Source organism: Rhinopithecus roxellana, chromosome 1, assembly GCF_007565055.1.
Source record: "Rhinopithecus roxellana isolate Shanxi Qingling chromosome 1, ASM756505v1, whole genome shotgun sequence".
Classification (NCBI taxonomy): domain Eukaryota; kingdom Metazoa; phylum Chordata; class Mammalia; order Primates; family Cercopithecidae; genus Rhinopithecus; species Rhinopithecus roxellana.
In genome coordinates, this window is record NC_044549.1 from 188,514,821 (window position 1) to 188,534,101 (window position 19,281).

At 39.1% G+C, this 19,281-nt stretch overlaps 1 protein-coding gene across 1 annotated transcript in view; it reads left to right on the top strand.

Moving 5' to 3' along the window:
- The window catches only part of CLSTN2 (calsyntenin 2), a 625,300-nt gene that overhangs the window by 238,240 nt on the left and 367,779 nt on the right, over positions 1-19,281 (top strand). Inside the window, exon 2 of the mRNA XM_010356587.2 lies at positions 731-853. Within this exon, the coding sequence (XP_010354889.1) occupies positions 731-853 (123 nt within the window). The remainder of the gene's footprint in view (positions 1-730; positions 854-19,281) is intronic.

Here is a 19,281-nt window from a genome sequence, read left to right on the forward strand (position 1 = left end):
ATGTAGAGGACACAATTCAACCCGTAAAATATAGTTGATATGTATTTTCAGTGTATTAATTGTTCATTGGTTAATATTTAATTCAGCTAGTGAAATTATTGAAGAACAACTTAAGTTGCTAGATAATTTAGACCACTGAGGTATACAATTTTTAAATGATCAGAAAATATTCAAATATCTGTTGTATCTTTGCATATATAATGATATTTATCCATATGTGTGTGTATACATGTATATAAAATGCAGTAACTTCTAATGATGGATCAGATTTGGTTGAGGTCAGAAACCTGAGCATACATAGTAGTAACTGCTAGTTTATTGATTGATAAAGGACTTTAACTCTGAAACATCTATTAATAGATGGTAGCATTACAGAATTAAAGCTTTCAATCAGTCCTCAATAATATCTATCTATACTGGGTATCCAGAAATACAAATAATGGGATTTTGATGAGGTGAAGAACCCATGGTCTTAGAGGCAAAACAAACAGTGTTTGATAGTCAATGCTGTCTCTCACCTTCTGAGTGCCTTGGGTGAGGTGTTGAACCTCTCCCTGCACTTCTCTGAAGTTTTCTGGGTTTAAAATGGGATTAACATGCTCCATGTCTCTCATGGGATTGTTGGATGACAGCCTATGATTGGGCAAATATACAATCTTAATAATACATTATTATGGGTTTGTTATTTAAATAATGATCCTTTTTGTTTTTTCTTTCCCCTATTTTATAGTCAATAAGCACAAGCCATGGATCGAGACTTCATATCATGGAGTCATAACCGAGAACAATGACACAGTCATTTTGGATCCACCACTGGTAGCTCTGGATAAAGATGCACCGGTTCCTTTTGCAGGTGAGATTATGGCTTCTTACGGCTGGGCCTGGCTCACTTTGAAGATGTGCTGTGAAACCTCCACAAAGCCCAGAATATGGCTTTATAGCTATTGTCACCACCCTGTGCATCTCTAGATCAGCCTGTGATGTTAAAGCTGTATGCCTCTTCTTATTTCTGGGATGGATTCTGGCTATCCTTGTGTTTTTGTTTGTTTTTTCCTTCATGTTGCCTCCAGTGCAAGACCCTTGTTTCTTCTTCTAACGAGTGGTAAATTGCTGAAGCGGCCTGTAGAATTGGAGAAGTTGGGCTAGTAAGGTTCTTAGGGGAATTTTACCCATAAAGAGATAATCCATTGTCCCCACTATCCACATATAATCGATAAATGGAGACTTGTAGCGTGGTAAATGGGCAAGAGAAAAGACAGAGAGAGAAAGACCAGGAAATATCTGCTAAGAGTGGCACAGGGTCTTGTTCTTGAGCTTCCAAGTGGGTGTGTCTTTGGAGGAGGAATCCCAAGGCAATGCCATATTTCCCTCTTGTGGCTAGAGAGCCTCTCACTATCATCAAGGCTACGTCTGCCTCCTCCTTGGACCCTCTTCAAATGGTAGGCCCCAGGAGGGCTGAGTGAGGAACTCGGCTATGCCTCATGCTTCCATGGATTTTGGCAAAGAGAAGGGACTGGTCATGGCAGTGGGAGGAGGGATTAGACAAAGGATTTCTGAAGATGCCTGCATCATGAGTAATATTGTTAACATTTTGTAACTGTCAGGAGAAGGACAGGAAATTTAATGAAGGTTTTCAAGATTTCTAGAAGATTGCTTTATGATAGATGGGTGCCGGGCTGAGGTTTTCACCACAATGAAGTCTATTTTTTTCTGACAGTTTGCCTGCTACATTATGAGCTACTTGGGCAGAGAAAAAGGGGTTCTTTTGCACTTCTAAGAGATAAGCTCTGTGAAGACAACTTTCATTATGGAATATTATAAAGTATGGAGTGAGAAGGTAGTTATATTAAATGGGGAAATTCAGTATTATGTGAAGATAAACCCATAAGCATTCTTGCAAAGAGGGAGATACTTTACTTTCAGAAGAAAGCTTTATTTTATGTAGAATGAAAACCACCGAGGGTACCTGTGACTTCCATGATGTTTAGAATTGAGGCATTTCCACACATTTCCCAATCACCCTCAGAAGTCCCAGTTTTACCAAATGCCAGTTGGAAGTATAAACTCCTTGCAGTCTTTACCACAAAAGATGAAGTATCTTCTTTGCCAGTCTAGGAAGACTCCAACACATCTCTTTCTTGGACATAGCTAATAATGGTATTGGGTTTAGTCAGCAATTATCAGCAACCCCTGGAAATGAGATTTTTAAACAAATATTAGTAAAAATGTTTGGGTCATGGAAATGTTTGCTTTATTATGCACTTGAAAAAATGGATGCCAGATGTAGTGGCTCATGCCTGTAACCCCAGCACTTTGGGAGGCTGAGGCAGGAGAATCATTTGAGACCAGAAGTTCAAGATAAGCCTGGGCAACCTAATCAGAACCCATCGCTACAAAATAATAATAATAATTATCTGGGTATGGTGGTGCTTGCCTGGTCCTAGTTTCTCAGGAAGCTGAGGCAGGAGAATCACTTGACTCAAAGAATTTTAGATGGCTGCTGTGAACTATGTACAAAATGTACTCTATCCTGTGTGACAGAGCAAAAAATAAGTAGAAACAACATTTAGAAATTGGGAGATTTAGCATAAAAATGCAAGATTATGGTTTATCTTGATAAGTCTGAAATACAGAGCTGAGTAGTGGTTTTCCTTTTTCCACCGAGCATGAGCCCCTCACTTCCCTCAGCCCCTTTCCTCACAGCCTATATGCAGAGGCCCTTCCACTAAGAAGATCCTCTCATTCACCTTTCCATCTGATATGTGACCCCTCTTTCAAATGTGACAGAGAAAATAAATGACAAACAGGAAGTAATCAGATGACATGAAGTCATTGCAGTGTGCTGAGGCTGGCACTATAAAAGATGAGCAATGTGTCTGATTGTATGTCTGCCTTTAATGTCCTGATCTCGTCTCATGGTGAAAGGAAACCGAAGTCGTTGAATAAGCTGTTCTACAGTAAAGTTATAAGCTCTCTCATGTACAGACCACAATAGAAAAAAAAAAATACCTCAAGCAAATCTGATATTTGAAAGTTTGGATTTACAAAAGGTTATTAAAGTTTGTTGGTTATAGGGCTGAAGAAGAATTAAATATTTCATCTGAAGACTCACAAAAGGATTTCCTTAAGTCAGAAACCCACCAAATGCCTTTAAACTTGAATTTGTATTCTGACCGTTAGATGCACCCACAACTGTTCAGGCACTTCTTGAAACCATAGTTTCCTTCTAAGCCAAGCCCTGAGTAGTTATTTCCATTTAAAGTTAACTTCTATACTTCTATTATTTGCAGCTGCCTTAAAAGAGTCTCGCTTAATGCATCAAAATATAATCCTCCAAGCTCTTAGGAGTAAAAAATAAAGGTGGTTTTTAGAATGGCCAGAGCTATTTTTCTCAGTGTTATTTATGATCAGCTCTAAGACAGGACACAGGCACTAGCCATCCATCCATGCTACAGGCATTTATTTTAAAACATTTATCTTAAAAAGAAAATACCGAAGATTTATTTCAGATCCCTATCATTCTCATAAAATTGAAAAATTCATATCTGCCAACTCCATCACTCCTCGAAGTCAACTGAAGCTTTTAGTCCTCCCTTATCAGCTGCTTTTGTATTGTGTGTCAGTTTTCCCACCCCTTTCCCAGTGGTCTTTATTTCTCATTTAGCCCAGGAGATAGGCTCTAAGCTTTGTGGAAGACAGTTCCATCCATACCATTTGTGCTGTTATTTCTCTTATGTGTCTCCCCCTTTAATTTTTTTTTAAGAAAAATGTTTTACAGTATAGATTCTGCCAATATATCATTTAGAATCATACATGATCTCACATGATTTTCATTTAAATATTATGATTGCATTTTGTAAATAATTGCAAAATTCAAAGATTTAACATAACTTTTATGGTATATCTCCTAATTATGACAATAACAAATGAGATATATAAGTATTTATTGTAGAAACTGTGGAAAATACAGTGAAACACACAGTAAAAGCATGAGGTATAACATTTTAGTCTATTTCCTTCTTGTCATTTTTCTACTTTTTTTTTTTTCATTCAAAAATTGCGATCACTCTGGGTGCTCATGCTTATAGTCGCAGCACTTTGGGAGGTTGGGGAGGGGAGGATTGCTTGAGCCCAGGAATTTGATACCAGCCTGGGAAACATGGTAAGATCTTGTCTCTACAAAATAATAATAATTACTAATAATTAACTGGGTGTGTTGGCACGTACCTGTAGTTCCCGCTACTCAGGAGGCTCAGGTAGGAGGATCAATTGAGCCTAGGAAGCTGAGGCTGCAGTAAGCCAAGGTTGTGCCACTGAACCCCAGAGCAAGACCCTATCTCAAAAAAAAAACTTGTTATTATACCTCATTTTGTATACTATTACTCATTTTTTCACAGTAATGAAAATTTGCCATTTATTACATATTTTTCTGCAACTATTTAAATGACTACATGATTTCCTACTTAATGAATGTTCTGGAGTTCACCATTCTCTGACTGGCACTTTGTCTGTTTCCAATTCTCTTTTATTATAACATGTGTCCACATTTCAGATTCTGTTGCTTGGATGGATTTCCAGAATTTTAGTTAATTGGCCAAACATTTTAAATGTTGTGAAACATGTTAAATTGCTTTCCAGAAAAGTTATATGAGTTTGCAATTTCATTCACACCACCCAAGTCACTGGCCCTCATAAGGTGCATTCTGATGGTGTGATTTAGTAGTAGCCTACTGTCATCATCTGTAAAATAATACAAGCTTTCCGGAGCTGTTTGTTGTTTTGATGAAATTTAAAGAGTGTCTATGACACATCTTGCAATGATCCAAGATACAGAAGTTTAATAAATTTGAGTTTCCTATTCCATACCTTCCTCCCTGCCAGTTTGGCAGGGGAGATAACTAACTCAGAGAGGCTAAGCAACTTGCCCAACATCCCAGAACAGGCTAGCCTGGGGCTGAATCTAGAACCAGGGCTTCTCAGCACTTACTCTGAGTTCTCTTTCCCTATGATATTTTCTTTTGATCTCTATCCCACCTGATTAGTAAAATGCCAATGCTCAGTAAATGAAACCTCCCTCAGACTTCAGTCAAGTCCACTAGACTTGACTCAATTCTCAACCCAGTGTCTGAGCTCTGTAGATTTGACCTTCTTAGAATCAGATACAGAAAAAAATCCTTGAGTAATAATGAAAATCCTGCCCGCTGCATGGAAAAAAATGATAATGAAAGGAAGCTGGGCACACCATGAACTTATTAATTTCTACCTATGCCCCACTAAGGCCTGTTAGGAAACTGTAGAGACTTTTAAATTTGAAGGGAATTAGATTGCCTTTCAGAGATGATAGAACTGCTCATTTGTCTACATTGGGCTGGTCTGGACTTGTCTTTTATAAGGACAGGGCTGCAGAGAATGATCAGGCATAATTGGCTGACTTCTCAGGCTGGGTGATTCTCTGAGGGCTGCCCAGAAAATTGCCTGGGACGTGATTTGGCCTGGTTTTGACTAGCTGGTTACAGTGCTGGTTGCAGCTGGGAATCCTCTTTCATACATGGTTAACTCTGTTTGTCCTTTTGTTCAGGGCCTGCTAGTCTATCTGCCTTCTTATCTTTGGACCTGCCTCAGGGTCTTGTTCATGCCTCAGGCCCTATAGGTGCCTGATGGCAAAGACCCTCCCACAGGGATTGGGATAGACCCTTGGCAAAGCCTCTCCCACATGCTTGGGATGGCCACGTGTCTTATGGTGAGAAGGGAAGGTAGATGTTGTGAATGGTCACAGGCTTTGACCCAAACTAACATAGACTCTGCCACTTACTAGCTGTATGATCTCAGATAGGTCACTGAACTACTCTGAGGGACAGTTTCCTTATATTTAAAATGGGGGTAATCATAATACCTATTCCTGGTGTTAATATGTAGATTAAGTAAGATACTAATGCAAAGTGCCTAGAGCTCTCTCTGGTAGCCAGTAGACACCCAATAAATCATAGTTGTGATAATCATAGCAATGATAATGAGAGTAATCAGAGTAATTGAAATTTGTATTATTATCAATAAGCCAGAGTATTTGATTCATTTGGGTTGATTACAATAGTGCAAATTATAATCTGTGATTTTTTTTAAAAGAGAAAATTTTGAGTTTGTTCTAAGGCTTGATCACCCATTTGTACTATCAAGCTATGTTGCCTAGATTGTTGGGTAGTGTAATGGTGTGGGACAGTCAGTTAAATAATGTGTAAGGGAAAATAGTTTGAAAATCATACAGAATTCTACAAATAAATATCAGTTAGTTGAGAATAAATTTTCTTAAATTCTACCTATGATGCATCCCTATGGAGTAATCTATTAGTTGCAAGATATAGTTTCAGACTCTTGCAAATCATGTGTCCTTTTATTACACACACACACACACACACACACACACACACACACACACACTTATGTCCAAACCTTACCAACCTTGTGGAACAGGTAAGTCAGCTATCAGGATTCTGTTTTGCAAGTGAGGACATTGAGACTTAGGGAAATTTCAAAAACTGTTCAAGCTTACCTAGCCAGGATGGATCAGCCCTGCCACTCAGTTCCATACTTTTAGACTCCAAGTCCTGCCTTCTTTCTCCTCTGCCAATTTTCCAGGGTGTAGGACTTATCTCATTGGAAGTACAAGATTTACATGATACCCAGACATGGCATTAAAGAGTGCTGAATCCCATGCTGAGTTAGTCATTCCCCTTTAAATTCTCTTTCTGATCATGTCCAGGAGGAAGGTGCAGCTTGGGAGGTTCAAGACATCTTCAACACCACTCAAATATTGCTAGTCTCGCTTTTTGACAAAGAGGGAGCAAGTCCTATCACAAAGCCTTCAGTAAGCAACAACATCAAGCTAGAATTTTAATAACATTCAGTTGTATTTTATTTAGGTTATTCTCTATTCAAGGCAAGGATTGCTGGCTTTTCATTTTAGTCATTCTCTTTTAAAATAAATGCACGTGAGTTTTTAAAAACACCAAATTAGAACAAATTGTAAGTAAACTAATATTTAGGCAGTTTATGGAAGCAGCAAAAATGTTGAAAGAGGTCTGTGAGTGAGAACCACATGGGATATTATGGAATAACCACATCAGGACCTCACTTCCCTGTCCAGCGCCTTCAGGATCATGAGCACAATACCCAGCCTTCTTCACTCTGTCTTGCCTCACAGCTCTCTGAGCTCGGACATCACGGCAGAGATGCCATCCACATCAGTCTCACAGTAGATGTGCCTTTGCATTTCAAGCTGGTTTGTTTGGGGGCCATTCCTGAGGACCGGAAGGCAGGGTGTCCCCTGGCATCCCACTCTGCTTCCCAAGCAGTCATGTGGCTTCATCACCCTCCCTGCAGAAAATCAGCTTCAGACCTATCTGGAATCCACCATCTGGGCTACTGCCTCTCACCTACAAGATTCTGTTGTGTACTTTTCCATCATATTCTGTGCTCAACCTTGATGCCCCAGTTCTGTACACAGCGTCCTGGTTAGAGGGAGTTTACTGGCAGCAGCTGGGAACCTGTGAGGATGGGCACGCACAGCTCCTCCTGTGCTGAGTGGTCAGAGGCAGGCTCTGAGGGCACAAAGCCCATGGAGCAAAGCTGAAGAGGATGTCTCAAGGGGATGGCTGGAGGAGGGACTAAGAGCCAGAGCACAGATGAAGGAGGACAGGTGCAGGCTTCAGTCAGCTAAGAAGAAGAGGGTAAAAGGTCACAGGTAAATACCTACAGCAGGGACCATGGGTTTCATGATCTGATTGATGGTAGAAGGTGAGGGATGGGGTCAGCAAGGCCTATCACACCCATACACCAGTGAGCCTTACCTAGAGCTTTTGGACTTTCTTAATAAGAAGGCTATTGCTAGGTTCTGCTTTAGGCCAAACTAACGTTTAGGGGACAATCAGTGGAAACTTTTGGGCCATTTTCCCTCACTAAGGTTGAAAGGGGACACCCAGGGAGATGGACTATCCTGGTTTGCTTGGAAAGGAAGGATTTCCTGGGATGTGTGACTTCTAGTGCCCAAACCAGGAAGGTCCTTGTAAACCAGAGTGAGTTGGTCACCCTAACAGGAGACGTGGAGTTTCAGGTTAGAACACTTGAGGCACTGGCCCTAGGACATAGCTTGAGAGAAGCAGTTGGACATAGGAATTTCAAGTTTTCTGGGACTCTGAGTTAATGACAATACTATACTAAAACAAGATGGAAAGTGAATAATGAAATCAATAATAATAGCAGATCTGGTGCCAGCCCATATACTAACTGTGCAAATTAGAAACAGGTGCCCCTTCTTACAGATGGACACTGTCTCACTCCAGAGCACATGGCTTGGCGAGTAGAGAAAGAGGTGGATTTCTGCCCCTACTTGTCCCCTGGGCCATACATCGTTGTACAGAAAACAACTTGTACACAATGGCACTGAAAATTAGCTAATGTTTATACACACCAGGCATTATTTTACACATACTTTATCATAATTTAATTTTCACAACCATCTTTTGAAATAGGCATTATTATGATTTTATAGGAGAGACTGATGTTAAGTCAGATCATATAATTTGCCAAGGACACAGTAGTAGTGGTGAAGTTGTAATTTCAGCCCAGATGTCTCCAAGTATTGCTGTGCAACAACCACCCCAAAACTTAGGAGCATCAAGCAACAACCATTTCTTCTTTCTTCTGAGTCTACCTGCTTATTGGGCAGTTCTACTCATCTGAGCCAGACTCAACTGATCTCAGCTGGGCTTGTTTATGTCTCCACCCGCTGTTAATGAGTAGGTCATAGGCTGGCTGTTCTGTACGGTGACTTTGGCTGGGATGACACTGTTCTCCATGTGTTCTTCCAGCAGGCTACCCTGAGCTCATTCCTTAAAGTACAGAAATGTAAAAGCATATTGGCAAGCAGCTACTTATGACAAGTTTGTTACTGTCTGTGTTAGTCCGTTTTCACAGTGCTATGTAAAGAGCTTCCCTGAGACTGGGTAACTTATAAAGAAAGAGGTTTAGTTGACTTACAGTTCTACCTGGATGGGGAGTCCTCAGGAAACTTACAATCATGGCAGAGGGGAAGCAGACATGTGGTGGCAGGTGAAAGAGAGAGTGAAGGAGGAAGAGCCCCTTATGAAACCACCAGATCTCATGAGAACTCACTATCATGAGAATAGCACGGGGGAAACCACCCCCATGAGCCAGTCAGCTCCCATTAGGTCCCTTCCTTGACACCTGGGGATTACAGTTGGAGGTGGGATTCTGGTAGAGACACAGAGCCAAACTGTATCACTGTCCCACTGGCCAAAGCAAGTCCCACAGCCAAGCCCAGAGTCAGTGCAGGAGTAGACTACCACAGGGATGGGCGGGGGTAGGGTTATCAGTGCAATCATTCCATCACAGCTCAACTGTAGGTCACAATTATTCACACCCTTATTTCATGTAAAATATGCTCATCCCTATCCTGGGGACCCCCAAAATGTATCCAATCATGGCATCTGGCTTAAAGATCAATATTTTGTGATCTTTATCAGAACTAGATGCAACTCCTTTTGATCCAGAGGCTGATAAATGACAATTTTCTTCTCATACATATATGTCAGGGGAAGGAAAACTCAATAAGACTCCCACTCCAAGAGGAGAAGAATGGGAGGCACATAGCTACCACTGGTGTGGCCCATAGCAATTCTGATATCCTGCTGGAAAAATGTTGCCAGGTACCCCTGACACATTTTGAGAGTGATTCTGCTCCTTAAAAGGGGCTCCTGTGTTTATTGTTCTCTACTGCTCCCTGTTCACCACTCTTCTCTTTCATCATTATTCAGTTTTGCTACATCCCAAGTCCGGTGGACTTGGTAAGAGTCTGCAGAATCCTCCTAAGTTCAGGATCCTAGGCTCAGTCCCTAAGAAAACTCTCCGTTTCATTTGTCTTCACATCAGTGGCTGATTCTGTCCAGCCTCAGTGCAAGACAGTGGTTCAAACCTGGAACTGCAAAGTCAGGGCTCTTTATACAATGAATCAGGAAAAACAAAAAATAAAGAACAAAACCCCCAACCACTTTTCTTTTTTTCTGTTAGAAGAACACTTTAAGATCCAACAAGCTGCAAGCTTAAAGACATTCTGGGATATCAGAGACTTTAAATCAATGGCATGCTTCATCGACAAGTAATGATGCAAACACATTATGGTGTTTTCCCTGCTTACTGCCCTGGTGGTCAAATTCCAAGCCCCATGACCCAGCCTACCTGACCAACTGTGATTGGACCTGGGGTGGGCACCTGACCCAAGCTGCAACCTAACTTGCTAGCTGGATTGAAAAGATCAAATAGTGCAACTGGCTTCCTGTTTGAATGCTGAGAAGTTAAAAGGATGGGCGTGCAGGGCAAATGGGGATGGTGGGGGGCATGTGGGGAAGGGGGCAACTGTTGGAGATGAAGCTTCCATAACATGCTCAAACTGCAGTTAGCAGTACCCTGTTAGCAGAGTGAGGGGAGGACAGTGGTCTCAGAGAGAAGCAGATGAAGCAGATGTGCCCAGAGGGGAGGGAGTATGTGGTCCCTGAAGGGAACGATAGCCTCAGTTCCTGAGTGGTCCTGGTGTCATACTGATCCTGAATTTCCACAAAATCATCTTTGTTGTTGCATTTTTATCCACTCTATCTCTTGGAGATGGGTAAGAATGGCTCTGTCCTTGGAAACCAAAGAGGCCTAGTGAAAACCACCTGTTATATAGTTTACTGTGTTAAGGGTCCATGGAGCATCACTAAAGCTGCAGAAGAATGAAGGACCCAAGACAGCTCAGATAAGATGGCAACATAGAGAAGAATGAACTGGGAATTTGAAAACAATGAGGAGATTGTGTTTTAAAAAGATATAACTGGCAATCATCACAGCAAAATCAATGATACTGAGAACCAGCTCCTACTGCCAGTAATTGCACTGTTTAATAACCACACTTAGACAAGTTAATACCAGTTCAAATTTCTCCTCCAGAAGCCATTTCTGTGGCTTACTACAGTAGCCATATTGAATAGTCCTGGAATTGGAGCCCACCACAAATATTAATTATGAACATGAATTTTTAAGGTTAATGGTTTTACTTTAATGGGAATGTGGGGCCTCTGAAAGTCCTAAATGTCTCAGTGAACTTGTTTGAGATCACAAACCAAAGAACAAGAGTGCAACCAGCCATTTATAGTTTGTTCTGCTTGGCAGAGTGTCCAGAGTGAGATCACTGAATACCTTGGCATGAGTTCAGAGCTTGATTTTATTATCTTGTAGCTGCCTGTAATCACAGACGAGACATCAAAGGCCAGCTGTCCCCCATGAACCTTGACAGTCTATATAAACTAATTACTTCTTTATGAGCCATCCTTTCAGAGGTTTGAAGAGAAGGCCTATTAAGCCAAGTTCAATATGATCTACAAACTTTAAAAATCCTTATGATTTATCTGATTTACAGTGCTGTGCCATGGTAAGTGACATCATTTGCAGTGGTTGGCTTGGGTGGCTGTGACTTCATTCAAATACAATTGGTGTATTTTTTTAAATGGAAAGGTGAATCCAAGTGTGTTAGGGATTCTTTCTGCCCATTAATGATACCAATAGCAAATTTTGAAGAGCAAGGAATTAAAAAACAAAACAAAACAAAACACAAATTTGGGAAGTGAGGGGATATTAGCAAATGACGTTTTTTCTGACTCTACCAGGCTGTGGATTGCAAGGGGAAAATCTTTATTCTCTTTGTCTCCAAATCCACTGCATGGCCGTTGGCCCTTTCCTTTTTTTGTGCCTCTCCCTTGAAGTCCCTACAGAGGTGAGACACCAGGTGAGACACTCACTGCAGCCTGCCCTTCTGCCACTCCTTGGACCATTTCTCTTGGCTGCTATTCCCTGTTGCCTGTCATATCTGCACTGAGGCTGCCTGTGCTGCTCTGTCTCCCTGAGATGAGCCTCCACACCAGCCTCACATGTGGCAGTCTGGGCATACCACTGGGGTGTATGCTCTTAGCCTCTGCCTCTTGGTGATCACTGCCTGCCTCTGGATGCTTTTTACTCTAATGCTATCCTCACCGGCCCACCCTGATACTGATCTACCCCTGGATCATGCTGATCTCCCTTAATCGCCCCTCTCCCCAACAAGGAGGAAAAGGCCTTTCTCTTCTGGCCTACTTGCTCAGGAGCTCCATCAGAGATGTTGTTTGAACTCTTAGCGATAGTGTTTTTTCTATAATTTCATAGTCTTTCCTTTTCAGAGGAGGCTTGATGCTCTCAGGTTTTAGGTCTGAGTGATGTATTCAAATAGGCTGGAACTATACTGTGGTAGGTAAACTCCCACTGAAGTCTCTGCTGCTGATTCTGACATCTGCCTTCTCAATTGTTTCTCATGAGTAGTGCTTTTCTTTTCTCTCAAGAGCTGATATTCCTGGCTTTCATCTGGTTTCCACTGTGTCTGTCCACTCACTTCTCCTCTCATGCCCACATTCAGTTCATCAGACATGACTATAAATGTATCAACTTGATTTACGAGAGGGCACTGAGCCAAATGCAACCCAATATGGTGTAGTCAGACAGCAGGGGAGTGCTGAGAGGGGCTGTATAATTCCACTTGCTCCATATCAAAGTCTCACTTCCACCCCACCCAGGACTGGATATCAGCACTGATCTCATGTGAAGTGGAGTCTTCTTTCTTGAGTAGCATTCCTTTGGCATCCATCCTCATGGCCACAGGTCCTGCAGTGCTCTTCTCAGCCCCAGCACTTGCCACAGTACTTGTCTATTTGTGAGCCTGCCTTCTCACTAATCTTAAGTGGAAGTGTCTGAATCCATTTTTTGTTTCTAGCACTGAGCACTGAGTAGGTGCTCAAAGTTTGTTGAATGAATGAATGATAGATTGTTATGTTACATGCTTAAGCTGACCTTTTACCTTCTATGCTTTGGCATGTTTGCTCCTGGGCTCAGTCCCGAACTCGGCAGCACTTTCAATGCAATCTACTTCAATGTCTGCTCCCCTTACCAAAGCAGGCTTGTTTATCCTTACATCCTAGCACACCAGCTAGCTTAGAAGTTCTCAGTAAATATTTGTTGATTTGAATTGAAAAGGACTGAGTGGCTTACAACCTACCACTAAGAAGCATGGTGGTAGGGAGAGAGGGGCATGCCTCATCCTGATGCTTACATTGCACCCTGCAGGAGTTAATCCCAACTCCTCGTGGCCCTCTGGTTACTTGGGAGCAATGCCACCCCAGCTGGTGTGCTTCCCAGTCACCACACACACGCTTAAGGTAGCCAGTGAAGGAAGAGGCCTGGCTAGGGGAAGTCTCAGCTAGAGGGGACTGTGGTGATTCAAGGAAACAACAAGCAAAGGGACTGATGCTACCCAGAATTGGTTGATTATTGTTTAAGAAGGTTGTTCTTTAAAAAATTAAACTCTTTATTTTGAGGTAATTATAGATTCATATGCAGTTGTAAGACATCATACAGAGAGATTATGTGTATACTTGACTCCATTTCACCCAAAGCTATGGCAAAATATCACAACCAAAATATCGATATTAGTACAGACAAGATACAGAGCATTTCTATCACCACAAGGATCCCACATTGCCCTTTTATGGCCGTACCTACTCTGTCCCACCTCTCCTTAACCCTTGGCAACCACTTATCTGTTCTCATTCAGTAATTTAGTCCTTTAAAATATATGACATGAATGGAATCAAACAGTAAACAACCTTTTAGAATTGGCTTTTTTTCCTCTTAGCATCATTTTCTGAAAGTTCATCTAAGTTGTTGCCTATATGAATAGTCTGCCCTTTTTATTGTGGAGTAGTAGTCCACGGTATGGATATACCACACTCTTTTTAACCATTCCTTATTACCCATTTAGGGCCATTTTGAATAAAGCTGCTGTAAACATTTATGCTTTTGTGTGAATGTAAGTCTTCATTTTTCTGGGATACATGTCCGGAGTACAGTTGCCGGGTCATACAGTAGTTGCATGTTAAGTTTTATAAGAAACTGCTGAAGTGTATTCTAGCTGTACCATTTTACTTTCCCACTGGCAGTGTATAAGTGATACAGTTTCTCTCTGCATCCACACCAGCATTTGATCTTGTCACTGTTTTTTATTATAGTCATTTAAGTGTGTATGTATTATCTCATTGTGGTTTTAATTTGCATTTCTCTAATTGCTGATGATATCAAATGTTTCTACGTATGCTTATTTTCCACATATGTATCCTCTTCCATGACATGTCTTTTGTTCATTTTATAATTGGATTAGGATTGTTGTTATTTATATTCTTATGGTTGAGTTTTGAGAATTATTCACATATTCTAAGTACTAATTCTTTGTCAGATATGTGGTTTGTAAATATTCTAATTTTTGTATAAAGGAAAACATTTTTGTATAAAGTAAAACCTGTACAGTTAGGTTGAGACTCCTTTATTTGTATTTTTTGCCTGTGGATATCTAATTCCTCCCTCATCCATTTATTTAAAAGTTTATCTTTCCTCCATTAAATTGCACCTTGGTCAAAAATCAGCAGGGCATCATCTGAGTCCATTGAAGCTGCCATAACAAAACACTATAGCCTGAGTAAGCTTATAAGCAACAAATTTATTTCTCACTGCTCTGGAGCCTGGGAAACTCAACGTCAGAATACCAGCATTGTTGATTTCTGCTGAGGGCCTTCTTTCTCCTTCATGAATGTCACTTTTAGCTAAGTCCTCACAGGATAGAAAGGGGAAGGCAGCTCTCTAGGGCCTGTTTTATAAGGGACCTAATTTTACTTATGAGGACTCAGCCCTCATGACTTAATGACCTCCCAAAGGCCCCACCTCCTAATACTATCACCTGGGTGATTAGGTTTCAACATATGTATTTGCTGGGAGGACACACACATTCAGAGCATAGCAGGCATAGTTGTATGGGTCTATTCTGGATTATCTTCTCTCATCCATTAATCTTTGTGTCAATGGCTCCACCAAAATTATGTAGTCTTGATTACTGTGGCTATATAAGTCTTGAAATTGTGTAAATGGATTATTTTCAATTTTTTTTTTCAAAACTGTTTTAACTATGCTATTTCCTTTATCTTACCAAAAATTTTTAGGATAACTTCATCTATAACTACCAAAAAAAATAAAATAAAATAAAATCCTGCAAGGATTCTGATAGGTGCTGAGTTAAACATGTATAGCAACTTTAGGACAGTTGACATCTTACCTCGCTGTGTCTTCCAGTGCATGGACATGTTATATCTCTACATGTGTTTACGTTTCTTTTCTTTCATTAGTGTTGTATAGTTTTAAATATATATTCCTGCACATATTTTCTTATATTTATACCTAAGTATTTCATTTTTTGAGTGACCATATTGTATTTTTAATTGTGTTGTATTTGCTATTACTGCCAACATATAGACATACACTTTTTTTATGTGTATGGCGTTATGTTTTATGTTATGCAACCTTGCTGAATTTACTTAATAGTTCTAGAATTTTTCTTTTTGGTAGATTTTTTGGGACTTTCCATTTGGGATGATCAAGTCATGTGCAATTTGGGAGTTTTATGTCTTCCTTTCTGATCCTTTGGGTTTTATTTCCTTTTTATTGTCTTTATACTGACTAGAACTTCCAGCATGATATTGAACAAAGGTGATGAGAGAAGATATCCTTGCCTTGTTCCCAGTCTCAGGGGAAAGCATATTCAGTCTTTTACCAGTAAATATAATGTTACCTGTAGAGGTTGTGTAAATGCCTTTTTCAAGTTGAGACAGTTCTTTACTTTTGGGTTTCTGGGAGGTTTTTTTTAAATTATAAATGGGTGTTGATTTTGTCAAATACTTATTTCCTGCATCCATCAATATGGATATGTAATTTTTTTTAGTTTGTTAATATTATAATAACACTGATTGATTTTCGAATGTTGAATCAACCTCACATCCTTAGACTAGATTCTACTTAATTGTGGTGTATAATTCTGTTATAGGTTGCTGAATTCTATGTGCTAATGTTTTAGTGAGAATTTTTTTATCCCTATTCATGAGGAATATTGGTCTGTAGTTTTCTTTGTATTGTTATTGCTCAGTTTTATGTCTGGGTAATACTACTTCACAAAATGAATTGGGAAGCATCCCCTCCTGTTTTCTGGAAGAGACTGTGTAGAATTGATATTAATTTTTCATTAAATGTTTGTTAAAATTCTCCAGTGAAATTCTCCATGACAGTGCTTTTAGGGGAGTTTTTAAGTTATGAATTCAATTTCGTTCATAGTTACAGAGTTCTTCAATTGTCTATTTTATATTGGATGGGTTGTAGTAGGTTCTGTTTTTCAAATAATTGGTCCATTTTGTCTAAGTTGACTAATGTATGTGTTGACAAATTTATGTAGTTGTTTGTAGTATCCTTTTGATATCTGCAGGATCTGTAATATCTGCTGGTTTGCTCCTGATATTGATAACTTATATTTTCACTATTTCATATTTATTGCAGGTTTATCAATTTTATAAACCTTTCCAAAGAAACAATAAAAGAAAATTCTTTCATTAATTTTCTTTATTGCTTTTCTGTATTATTTCCTTCATCCTACTTGTATGGGCTTATTTTGCCCTTCTTTACCTAGATGTTTAAGGTGGGAGCTTTGATTATTGATTTGAGATGTTTCCTTTTTTAATGTTATAAATTTTCTTCTCATCACTGCTTTAGCTGTATCCCACACATTTTGATGTGTTATGTTTTTATTCAGTTCAATGTACTAGCTTATTTCCACTGAGACTTCCCTTTTGGCCCATGCATTTAGAAGTGTGTTGCAAAGTTGCTAAATGTTTGGAGATTTTCCTGTTATCTCTCTATTATTGATTTCTAGTTTAATTCCATTGTGGTTCAGAGAGCACATTTTGTATGATATCAGTTTTTTTGAGGTTTACTTTATATTCCAATATAGTATATAGTCTATCTCAGTAGACATTCTATGGGCATTTACTACAAATGCATGTTCTGCTTTCATTTGGGTCTATGAATGTCAATTACATCCTGTTATTTGATGTTGAACTTTTCTGTATCCTAGCTGATTCTCTGACTAGTTCTATGAATTATTGTGGAATGGATGTTGAAATTTTAAATTACAATTATGGACTTGTTTATTTCTCCTTTTAGTTCTACCGATTTTTCCCATATTTTGCAGCTCTGTTGTTTAGTACATACACATTTAGAATTGCTGTGTCATATTTGTGAAGCGGCCCTTTAATCATTATGCAATGTCACTCTCTGTCTCCAGTAATTTTTTTTTACTCTGAAGTTTGCTTTACCTGTTATTAATGTAGCCACTCTGCTTTCCTCTGATTATTGTTTGCATGATATATTCTTTTTCTCAATTTTGTTGTTGTTGTTGTTTTACTTTCAAACTGCCTCTGTCATATTTGAAGTAAATTTTTTGTTAGCAGCATGTTGGGTCATGTTTTTCAATCTACTCTGCTAAGATCTGCCTTTTCATTGTTGTATTTAGATCATTTATATTTATATGGTAGGGTTTAGATCTGCCATTTTATTGTTTTTGTTCTATTTTTTGGCGGGCAAGGGGGAGGCTCTATTTTCCTGCTTTCTTGTCAGTTGAACACATTTTAGAACTCTATGTTTACATAACTGTGGCTTTTTGAGTGTATCTTTTTGTATGGCTTTTTTTTTTTTTTAGTAGTTGATCTAGGTATTCTACGTAACTTACTATAGTCTATTGGTATTGTCATTTTCTCAGTTCAAAAGACATTTGGGAATCTTTCCTTTCCATTGCTGCTTCCTCCTCTGTTTATAATTGTCTTAAATGTCTCTTCTATATATGCTTAGAGCCATACCAGTGTTGTAATTTTTGCTTAAAATGTAAAATGTAATTTAAAGAACTCAGTAGAAGGAAGGGCTTTTGTATTTACCATTATTTTTGCTTATCTTGTTCTTTCTTCTTTTCTGATGCTCCAAGATTTCTTTTTTTAATAGTTTTTTTTTTTTTTTTGTTTTGAACACTTTCTTTAACCTTTCTTTCAGAATAGGCCTGCTGGTGACAAATTCCTTTTGTTTTTCTATATTTGAGAATGTCTTGATTTTCTTTTCATTTTTGAAGGATACTTTTGCTGGGTATAGGATTCTGGGTTGAAAATTCTTTTCTTTCAGCACCTGAAAAATATTGTGCCCTTCCTTCTAGCCTTTTTGATTTCTGCTGAGAAATCCATTGTCATTCTGTTTTTTTGTTTGCTTGTTTGTTTTACTATAGGTAAGGTACCATTCTGGCTGATTTTAAGTTTGTCTTTTATTTTCAGTTTAATCGTGATGTCTTTTTATGAACTTCTTTGAGTATATCCTGTCTGGTGTTTGTTCAACTTCTTGAATCTATAGGTTTGTATCTTTCACCAACTATGGAAAGTTTTAGCCATTTTTGCTTTGAGGATTTTTTTTAGCACTGCTTTCTTTTTCCTATTTAGGACTCCAATGACATGAATGTTGAATATTTTGTTATAGTTCCATAGGTTCCTGAGGCTCTGTATTTTGTAAGTCTATTTTCTCTCTATTGCTCAGATTAGGTATTCCTATTTTTCTCTTTTCCTGTGTATTGATTCTTTCCTCCATTCTGCTGATGAGCCTATGCACTGAGGTTTCTAATTAGGTTATTTTATTTTGTAGTTCCAAAGTGTCCATTTGGTTCTTTATATCTTGTATTTCTTTGCTGAGACTTTCTACTTCTTTGCTTGAGCTTTCTACTTTTTCTTTTGATTTGTGTGTGTTTAGAATTGACCATACTTGTGTTTTTATCATGGCTACTTTAAAATCTTTGTCAATGTCTTAGTCCATTTAGGGTGGTAGAACAGAATACCGTACCCTAGATGGCTAATAAACAACAGAAATTTATTTTTTGTAGCTCTGGAGGCTGAGAAGTCCAAGATGAAGATGCTGTTAGTGTCTGGTGAGGGCCCACCTCCTGGTTTATTGAAGGTCATCTTTTCACTATGTCCTTACATGGTGGAAGGGATGAGCAAGCTCTCTGGAGTTCTTTATATAAAGGCACTAATTCCATTCATAAGGGCTCTTACCTCATGACCTAAGCACCTCTCAAACACCCCACCTTAAAATATATCACATTGAGGGTTAGGTTTCAACATATAAATGAGGAAGTGGGGGAATGTAAACATTCAGTCTGTAGCAGTTTGATGATTGTAATATCTCTGTTTTCTCAGTAGTGGCATCTACTGATTTAAAAAAATCAGTTGACTTATTTCTGGTTTTGAGGTA